The 10,371-nt window shown below is 39.7% G+C and overlaps 1 protein-coding gene across 1 annotated transcript; it reads right to left on the bottom strand.

The window, feature by feature from the left end:
• Positions 1 to 2,575: 2,575 nt before the first annotated feature.
• On the bottom strand, positions 2,576 to 10,371 carry SNRPC (small nuclear ribonucleoprotein polypeptide C). Its single transcript, XM_061632369.1, has 6 exons — positions 10,274 to 10,371; positions 8,487 to 8,529; positions 7,594 to 7,702; positions 6,086 to 6,175; positions 5,584 to 5,688; positions 2,576 to 2,921 (listed from the first exon to the last, which is right to left on the bottom strand). The coding sequence occupies exons 1-6, from the start codon at positions 10,342 to 10,344 to the stop codon at positions 2,797 to 2,799; spliced, it is 543 nt and encodes a 180-aa protein (XP_061488353.1). The 5' UTR covers positions 10,345 to 10,371; the 3' UTR covers positions 2,576 to 2,796.

Genomic DNA, 10,371 nt, shown 5'->3' on the forward strand with positions numbered 1-10,371 from the left:
GAGGTATGTGTATGTGCGTGGGAGTAAATTAACATAATTATAATTCACAATACTTTTCAGAGCATATCAAGGCAAATGTACAAGAGATGCAAAAAAGTTTCAGATTATCAGAGCTGAATGCTTTCATTTGATTGCAAGACACTGCTCTTTTAGACAGAAAAGAGCCAGTCAGTTGCTTGCACCCACATTTGATGTAAGTCCAGTGCATGCTAGCTTCTGCCTTAAGCCACATACTACCATCCTCTAAGGTAGGGGTGGGCAGAAGGTAGATTGGGATCTACTCATAGTTTACTGGATGATTTGTAATAGAGCAAAGATCTTTGACTCCCAATTATTTAACAATAGCAACAAAGAAGTTCCCCACCCCCATACAGCAGGTATAATCCCTGCTTTGTAGCACACCAGATGTCAATTTGTATATAGCTCATGTGGTGCATTTGATACATCTTAGTGATACGTTCACAGTATATGTCTTAAAAAAAATAAAAAAATATGGCAGCATATGCCTTGTGGGATGCTCCACCCTCTACACCACTATTTTGTACCTGCCTGTGCCTTCCCTCAGTAATGGTGCTGCCTAAACAAATTAATAAAGAGTGCTGCCAGCTTGCATACACAGTTCTGCTCACCAAGTACAAGTAGCAAACTGTCAATTGTACTTCAAATTAAGCAAGCATGGCAGCAATTCTTTAGAAAAACTGAAGGCTACACTTCAGCACATACAGAAAGAAAACATAATTAATTGTAAGGCAGGTCACATGCTATTTTGATTAAGCTATTATCCATGACCCATTGTCCATGTCTAAAGTGCAATCTAATTACACTTAGGGTGCTATCCAATTCACCTTTCTGCTGGGCTGGTTGAGTTGGATGCTGCAGCTGTGCTGGGCTCTGCCGGCAGCAGCCCTCTTCTGTGGCTGAGCTGTGGCACCGCCAGGAGCCTGCTGGTGCCACTGGGGGTCCACCACGGACGGCCAGCCTGGTGGATGAAGGGCCAGCAGAAGCCCCCAAATGGGGCGTGCCATGAGATCCTCATGTTCAGAGGGTCCCCTGGGTCCTGATCCCCCACAAACTCCGGCAGCCAAAAGGCTGGCACAGTAAAATATTTTTAATTATCCCTGTTATGGCCTGTTGGAGTGCTTACTCCCCGGGAGGCTGTTTGTCAGAGTTGGTGCTTCCTGGTCAGCTTGTGTGCACAGCTCCTGGCGAAGCTGGTATTCAGATGGGCCAGTGACTCCTGAGTGGGAGGAGGATCCCGCAGAGCTTTCCACCAGCTCCTCCTCCGCCAGCCCCCCTTTCGCCGGCTCCCTGGCATTTGGACTGCTGTGCTCTCTGGGAATAAGTCCCGTTGAACCCAATGGAACTTACTTCTGAGTAGACATTTATTGGATTGCAGCCTAACACTGTCGAAAAGTAACCAGGCATACCTTTCATCAAGGAACATTGTTGTTGTTCACAGTTGCTGGCTCAACACCCCTGGTGACTACGTGTGTTCTCATAAAAAGAATGGGTGGTAGCAAAGCAATCTATATCATGCAAAACCAGAAGCTGTTAATAAAGTCATTAACACTTTCACATCCACAATCTGAATCCAGAGAGCAGTGAACTTTCATCTTTCAAGTAGTGTTAGAACTGCAGCCAAATTTGCATGACGTCTCCCTTTAGGTTACAGAAATTGCTGGTGATAAGAATCTGGCTTGATATTTCAGCTCCTGCTTTTAAGTAGTTTTCAACTATATGGTTTTTAAAAATTGTATTATCTATCTTTGTAAGCCATCTTGCAAGCTTTTTTCCCTGAAAGGCAGGATGCATGTCATATGCAAGTAAATGTTTTTACATGTTGAGAAATTAACTCTCTTGGAAACAAATGGTCTTATACATTGCTGAAGTACTAATAATCTTTAAAAAAAAATTAGTTTAAAGAACACATCTTCATTTACAAATTGCGTATTTTCTTCTGCAGCATCAAACTTTTTTATATGTGTCATATGTAGAAAACTTAAATTAGAGCAGTAAACTGAAATGTCATATTTGTATTATAAGTTTTAAGGAATATAAAACATCAACTGTTATTCTAACCAGTATATTATGAGTGGCCACTCAGACTGTGCTCAGGAATCACTTGCATCTCTCAGGCTGTTCAGAAATACAACTCCCTAGCAGTGCTGTCTCAAGGATCTTTGTGGACAGAAGACTTGCCTCTTCTTGCCATCCCAGCCACACACATAGAAGGGATGTCGGAGCAAGAGGTGATGGTAGGAAAACATTCTGGGGGGAAGGAGCCTCCAAAGCAACAGGTCACTAAGGATCATGGGTAGTTAGGAACACTGAGGTGGAGAGGGCAAGTTGGGAGGGGGAATTGATAGCAGTGGGGATGAGAAGACACTGTGTGCAGTTCTTGGGGAGAGAGGGAAGAGCAACACCACACCTATCATAGGCAGGAGAGGTTGGGCAAAGGGAATTTTTTGGAAGGTTGTAGTGGCAGCATTGTGAGTTGCAACTCAAACCACATGACAAATCTTGTATGCGACTCTTAGACTTTGTCCTACTGCACCATGTACACAGAGGATGTGTCTAACAAGTATCAATATTTTATTCTAACAATGGGCAAGAAAATCTATTTCAGAAATGTTACAAGGTTTTAGTCCAATATTCTGCTTCTCCCACCTCCTCCCTCACCCATTTTAAGCCTGCAAACTGAAGTTTCTTGGTGTTTGGGGCAATGCAACTCCCAGGGCTTTCTGTCACAGAAGGACATTCATAAAATACAGGCAGAATGGTGCTCCCACTTCCACTTTATCTATCTGGACGAGCCATTCCTGGTCTGGTTGGCACCATCATGGGTCTGGATGGGGGTCTCATCATTGGTGGCCCTGGCATCATTGGCATGTGTCCTCCCATGGGCGGCCTCATTCCTGGAGCTACAGTAGGCAAAGTAAATTGAAAACATAAAAGAATGTACTAACCAATTTCTCATCAAATATGTCACAGTTTCTATTAAAATTGTACTGAAAAGGCCATCTTGATTTCTAGGAAGAAGTTTCTATGTTTTCAGTACAGAAAAAAAGAAAACCTTGCTAGACAAAAACCAAATTTACAAGGAACCATTAAAGGCAGTGTATGACCTAAAAAAAGCTGTCTTCCCAATTCTTCAGTGCAGAATCACATTGGTTTGGATTCATAGAATCATGGAAGGGGCCTATAAGGCCATCAAGACAAACCCCCTGCTCAATGCAAGAATCCAAATTAAAGCATACCCAACAGGTGGCTGTCTAGCTGCCTCTTGAATGCCTCCAATGTTGGAGAGCCCACCACCTCCCTAGGTGTTTGTCTATATTCTAAATTGCTCTTCTATTTGCACAAGATGTGCATGTGTGTGTTTCGGTGACCTCCCTCCACCTGCAACCTCCCCCCCTCAATGCCATTGAAAGGTGGGATATCAATGTTACAATAAATAAAAAAAATAAGAGTCTTCCACCTCTCTGGAGCTGATTTCAGAGGGTACAGGGAGCTTCAGGAAGAAAAGGCAGACAGGAATGCCCTGCTCCATGAATGGAGCTTTGTTTTCTGGAAGGAAGTTGGGATCTAAACCATTGTTTTCCTATTTATTGAAACTACAGTAGTACATACTTTAAAATCAAGTACTAGATTAGATAGCCTCCAACTGCAGATGATGCCCTCAAAGTCCCAGAATTGCCCAATACCTTGCAACATCGTTGCACACGGTCTTTCAAGGGATCATACTTTGCTGTTTTATACCCCAGTATGTATTTGGTATTTATATGGTGGACATTTAGGCGAATCACTCAACTTAGACTAAATTAGCTGGGCATACTTAATTGTCACAAGGTAAAGAGCATCCTCAACATTTTACTCATTGCTAAAAGGTTATTTCTCATTTTACACACTGTGAATGGTGGCAAGGATATTAGTAATCTTGCCTGTTCCAGTACTGCTTGATGAACAGTGGTCTGGTTCAGATGTGGTTGAACCATGATTTGGGGATTACAAGTACCTTCCTCCCTCGCTTGCCTAACCATAGTATAGTGCAAGTTCTGAATAAGGCAAACAATGGTTACTGCTGACTAGGGAACCTTCCGAACCATAGTTTGCAAGCCCACTTCAAGCCATGGGCTGGAGGAAATTCTTGGTTAGCAGTAACCATAGTTTTCTGGCTTTGGGCTTCACAGAAGGCTAAAACCCAGGAAAGGAAATTTACAAAGCATAAAACTTGTATTAGTTAAGTTACAAAAGATGCATTTGATGTTGGTAAAGCAATAAAATACGCATAGATTTGATAAGAAAGTAAATTATTATGGATATTTCAGTGTTTCCAAAAAATTCCATTTACCCTCTGGAGAAAAAAAACTGTAAGCAACTTCCTCTAAAGCTTTCACAAGCTTTGTCTTTACTCCCTGAGGAGACCTAGCAGCGCCCTCAAACCCATAATTATTTGAGTTGCACAAGCATGAGAAAAACAATGACTTTGTATTGGGTACTGTACAGGACAAGGGAAGATCCTGGGAATTGTTATGGTCTGTGGCGGCATGAGGCAATTCCCAAGAAAACAAAAGACGGACATCCTAATGCCAGTTCCAGATGGGACCACACAGAAAGTTTAGGTACAGAAATAAGGCGAAACTCCAGGTTTCTCATATGGGATGAATTTTGCAGTCAGCTTTACTTTGGAAATGGGACACTAGCTGCTCCGAGTTATCAAACTGGGCTAAAACTATTGTGTATTTAGAAAGGAAAGGTAGGCTAAACATTGTATTGTATGTAATCTTGCTAATAGTGTCCTGTAAATTTCCCCAAATGCCTTTAGGGTCACAACACCCACCCTCCGAAATGTTTTCCTCAAGGTGCCATTTTATAACTATATTAAAACAAGGTTAAGGATACTAAAGGCAGTATAAAAGTATTTTTGTTGTTTTTGTTGTTATGTGCCTCTAAGTCGAGTACGACTTATGGCGACCCTATGAATCAACGACCTCCAAGAGCATCTGTCATGAACCACCCTGTTCAGATCTTGGAAGTTCAGGTCTTTGGCTTCCTTGATGGAATCAATCCATCTCTTGTTTGGCCTTCCTCTTTTCCTACTCCCTTCTGTTTTTCCCAGCATTATTATCTTTTCTAATGAATCATGTCTTCTCATTATGTGTCCAAAGTATGATAACCTTTTTAAAAAATAAATAAAAAGTAAAAATATGACTGATAGAGATAAACTTAAGACTGATTTAGACAAACATTTCAGCTACCCCCTTCATCAGTAAATATATTTTTTCAAATCTGTATCAATGCATAGAGTTATGAGGTTTTATGAATGGAAACTTCCCAGAGTTCAAAGGAAACAGGCAGGATAAAAATTTAAATCCATAGTAATAATAATCTGGCAGGAGGTTTATCACACAGGGAGAAAACTGGATTAACCCAGACACTGGGGAGAAGGGAGAATTTCTGGGCAATAAATTTTAGCTGGACAAAAAACATGGGAGCTCATGCTGTAGTTAAGGGTATTGTATACACACGCCTTCAGAATATAAGGAATTAAAGTAAAAGACAAGTATGTGATCTAGAATTTACCGGGTCCAACTGGCATCATTCCTGGGGGAGGTGGCCCCATCATTGGCATCATTGGAGGTCCACCCATGTGGGGTGCTGGCATCATACCAGGCCGTGGAGGACCCGCTAAAGTATGAAAGCAATAGACAATGTCAAAATAAGTTTATGCATAAACTTATGAACTTATGCAGCTCAGAAACACTTGAGGTTTTTTTAGATTGCCAACTTTTTTTTTATTTTGCAATTGTTTGCTGGTTCTTCACCATAAGGTATTTCACTAGCTCCTAAATCATAAAACTGTTTAACTATTCACCATTACAGCCAATTCATCAGTTATAAGTTATGCATCCATGGGGCTCCTTATAAAAAAAAAGATGCAGTGTTATTATCAACTACTTAAAGGCTGCTATTCAGTTTACAGTACTCCCTCTAATATCTCACAAAGTGTTTCCCGTAACATACACCAAAGTATATGTCCTATTTCCATAACAGCCAGAGATAAAGCATCAATATTAATACTTACGGATATTAGGTGGTGGTGGTATCATAGCTCCTCCTGGAGGTGGAGCAGAAAATGGAGTAGGGGGAATTTTGCCTTGTTGAAATGCAGCCGCTACATTAATGCAAAAAAGCAATTTTTAAAGAAGGAAAAAAAGAGGGGGACACAGATGTAATTAGTAAACAGGGATACTGCAGATTTCCTATACATTTCAGTTTTTTTGTGACTGACCAAATGCATACTTTCCAAGTGTGACTGTTTCAAGTTCTCTAGTCATGCAGTCTCTTCACTTCTGCAGCTGTCTCAATTTATTCTTCCAACCAACATATCTAACCCCACAAGCAGGCAAGCATCATTAATTTCAATAAACCATATTTTCAAGTAAGTATAAAAGTCAGATAACAACAGTTGACATGCACATTTTCTATCAAACAAGATTGACCTAAAGAACTTTGCAACATTTTGTAGTACAATCCTATGCATGTCTCCTCAGAAGTAAAGCTCACTAAGTTGAACTGGACTTAATTTCAGGTAAATCTGCTATCCTAAGCACAATGATTAGTAAGTAAGCTCCACTGAACACAGTGGGACATGCCTTCAAGTAAACACATATAAGATCCTGCAGTAAGCCCTTTCAAATGGGCAGATGAAACTGATGTGCTTTCAAAAAGTTTCAAAACTAGGTGGATTCTAACTTAGGTCTGCATTCCTATACCCACTTATCTGACAGTAAACCCAACAGAAGTCAATACAACTTACATCTGAGTAGATGTGCATAGGATTGCTCCATACAATATAGAAATTTATTTATTTGCAAAAATTTGTAAAACACCAACATTAAGAAAAAATATCATGATGGGGAACAGCATGAAATCAACGATAAAATTACATTCATAAAAGACGTACAAAATACATCACAAAACAGTAGATCAATTTAATACATCAACCTAGCTGGATCACCCCCAGCAAAAGCCTGGGTGAACAGATGAGTTTTAAGCAGGCAACTTAATGCCAATACTGCAGGTGCCTGCCTGATGTTCATTGGAAGCACATTCCAAAGAGCAGGTACCACCACACTCTTAGCAGACATAAGATTAAATGCAGGAACATATGACACTACTAAGAGTGTCTCTTAGAAAAAAATATTTATGTGCTGGACAAGGAAACTTTATAGGAACCTTTTTCCAAATATTTTAAGAGAAACCTCACAAACTATGGTCCCATAAGTTCAATGGCAAGACTATATAAAATATAAATAAAATACAGTTTTTGTTTAGGGTTTGCTTGTGAAAATATATAGCATACATTCCATAATTTTTCAACAGGACATTCCAATGGAAGTTAGTATGTATTATTAAATGACACCGCATGTAAACTTTAAGGGCCCAGCAGTTGCACAACTTTCCAATGAAGGGAGCTGATGGAAGCAGTTTCATTTGCAAACATATTATGGAAAAAAGAGCTGAACTGATTCCCTAGGAAACTAAACTCTAACCACATGCAATATGTGAGTCATTGCATTGATGACTTACTTGTTTTGTCAATTAGGCTCTGCGCTTGTTCTTCCATCCATTTTTGATAGTAGTCTTTCACATTTTCTTTGTGTTTCCTGCCACTGCAATGGGTTTTCCTCACAGATGGCTGCAAGACAAAAAACAGTTGTTCTTCAAGCACTAACCACACCTAAGGGTCCAAGGTTTATCTCCAGTATATACAAAATATTAAGAAATAACATCACATTCAATGCAGAACGTACTGACACAAACTGAAAATGAAACTGTTCCAGTGCTGATTTAGAAGAGGAGGATTTCTTGCTTAGTGAAGCAGTTCTAAAACATTTACATTTATTTCCCAATATCGTAATAATGATCATCATCTCAAATTAGTGAACTGCATAGATATACTGAGTACACCTGAGAATCTAGTGTGTTCTAACAAAGCTACATCTTGTTCCTCATTTCATCATCTTTCAGTGTTAGGTACCAACACACTGTAAAATTAGCATTTCTTTCTAGAAATAAAATTGTGAGGCTCAACAGACAGCAGCACAGTAGTTTTACTAAAGTCACCATTGATCACAAAATATTTCTCCTGCAGCCAACCAATATTTTTCAGTTCACAGATCTTGAACTCATGCATATTTAACTTCTACTCTGATCTGCCTCATTGCTTTAATGGTAACAAAATTAATCATGTATCTAAATATTTGCAGCATGACAGAAAAAACTGTCCAAATTCACCACCCAGTTTCACTTTAAGACTATTTTCAGAATGACATCTATTTTTTTAAAAAATGAAACAATGAAAGTACCAATGATTAGCTTCCACATTAGACTTCATTTATGAATTGTATTCAGTAATAATACTTCAAAGAAAATAACTGTTTTAACTTGCACACAGTAACATTGTGAAACTTCCTACTTACTGAGTCATGAGTGAGGTAAGTATCACAGTAATCACAATAAAACCTGGAATGAGAGACAAATATGCATTAGAAGTAGGAATAACGACTATTTGCTTCTTAACATTTGAGAGGTATAAAGAGATTAATATCCTTTTCAGTTAGTCTAATAAATTAGTTCTGTTGCTTTTACAATAAGAAGATAATTCACATATATTTTCCCCAGAAAAACTAACTTTCACTTGTATGCAATGACAGCCTTTTTGCTTCAAATAGATTAATCTATACCTATGTGCAAGGGGAGATTCCATCTACAGTCACTCCCTAATACTAATACAAATCCCTTCTTAATAGGAAGGACTGATAAAAGAAACCTTTGCTATCCAATGCTGTCTGTGTGCAAGGGACTCTCCTCCACCTGTTGTCGACCTCAAAATCTGTTCCAGAGGCTTAGGGGACCAGATTTTGAAGGGTTGCTTTGGGAAGAGAAAATGGTGAAATCTCCCAGCACAAGCAGAAGTCCACTCATACAACATTGGATTCTGCCCATTATTTTTATTTTTTCAAGTGACAGAAGAACAAAGTGCATAGGTTAACAGCTGTAGTGTCAGTCACAGAACAGCAGATCCCCCAATACAGGCAACTGAGTCTAGGAGGCACCAATTATTTTAATTACTCACAATGCCCCAGATATTCCAGGGCATGGTGGGAAATTAAATGGGTTCTTCCCAAAGGGCACTTTGTCAGGAGCCAGCCATACTGTCAATAAACTACACAGTCAAATCCCATGCTCAAAAGGACTTACTCAGAAATAAGATGGGCCATAGCTCAGTGATGGAACCTGTACTTTGCAGGTCAATAAATAAATAAATCCCAGGTTCAATTCCTGCCATCTCTTAAGAACAGCCTGCTAAATCAGGTCAGTGGCCCATCTAGTGCAGCCTCCCATTCTCGCAGTAGCCAACCAGAAGCCTAAGACAATGGATCCCAAACTTTTTCCCTACAGTCTGCTTAAAAAATTGCTGAAGGTCTTTGTGGACCATTTAATGTTTTTCCTGCCTGTTGCAACAATTGTAATCCACTACATCATTTTTTAAAATGTTGTATGATTTTTTATTTGTATTTTTATTACTTCTTTTATTTTTATATTGTATTTTATTGTATTCCATAGAATTCAGATTGTAATACAGTAAAAAAGAATATAATAAAAGAAACAGTAACAATACAGTTAATTTTAATTATATTTAATGTGGACACACCATGGATAACCACAATGAAGCTCATGGACCACTGGTGATCTACAGATCACAGTTTGAGAATCGCTGGCCTGTGGGAAGCCCACAGTCCCCTGGTTGGGCTAGGAAATCCTCTGAAATCTGGAGAACGGATGCTAGTCAGTACAGTACACTGCAGACGGTACTGAGCTAGATGGACCAATGCTCTTGAGCTGATACAAGGCCGTTTCTCTATGTTCCCATAAATACAAGAGACCTCAGCCTTAAGGCCTCTGCACCGCTCCCCCCAAAAGGAAGGGGATATTTGTGAGGAGCCCCACAATGACAGCAAGCATTAAGAGACATGATTCTCATTAGAGAAACTATCAGCAAGCCCAATTAAAAAGAATTAAACGTGTATAAACCTGAACCAACACAGAGAACATACTCCACCAATATCTAAGAGACAAACCTCCTGTTCCTCTCCCTTCCTCCCTTCCACAATATATCGTTCTACATACTCAATCTCCACGCCCCTTTCCCCCCTCTCAGTTCCCACAATCACTTTTTAATTCCAGCGCACTCCAGTATACCCACTTCGGCATGTTGCTCTGTAGCGATGCGCTCCCACTCAAGCAAACGTCTAAAGGAAATGGCGAAATCACCATGCGACAATCTTTCTTTTCACCATAGAG

This window comes from Rhineura floridana, chromosome 6 (genome assembly GCF_030035675.1).
Source record: "Rhineura floridana isolate rRhiFlo1 chromosome 6, rRhiFlo1.hap2, whole genome shotgun sequence".
Taxonomy (NCBI): Eukaryota; Metazoa; Chordata; class Lepidosauria; order Squamata; family Rhineuridae; genus Rhineura; species Rhineura floridana.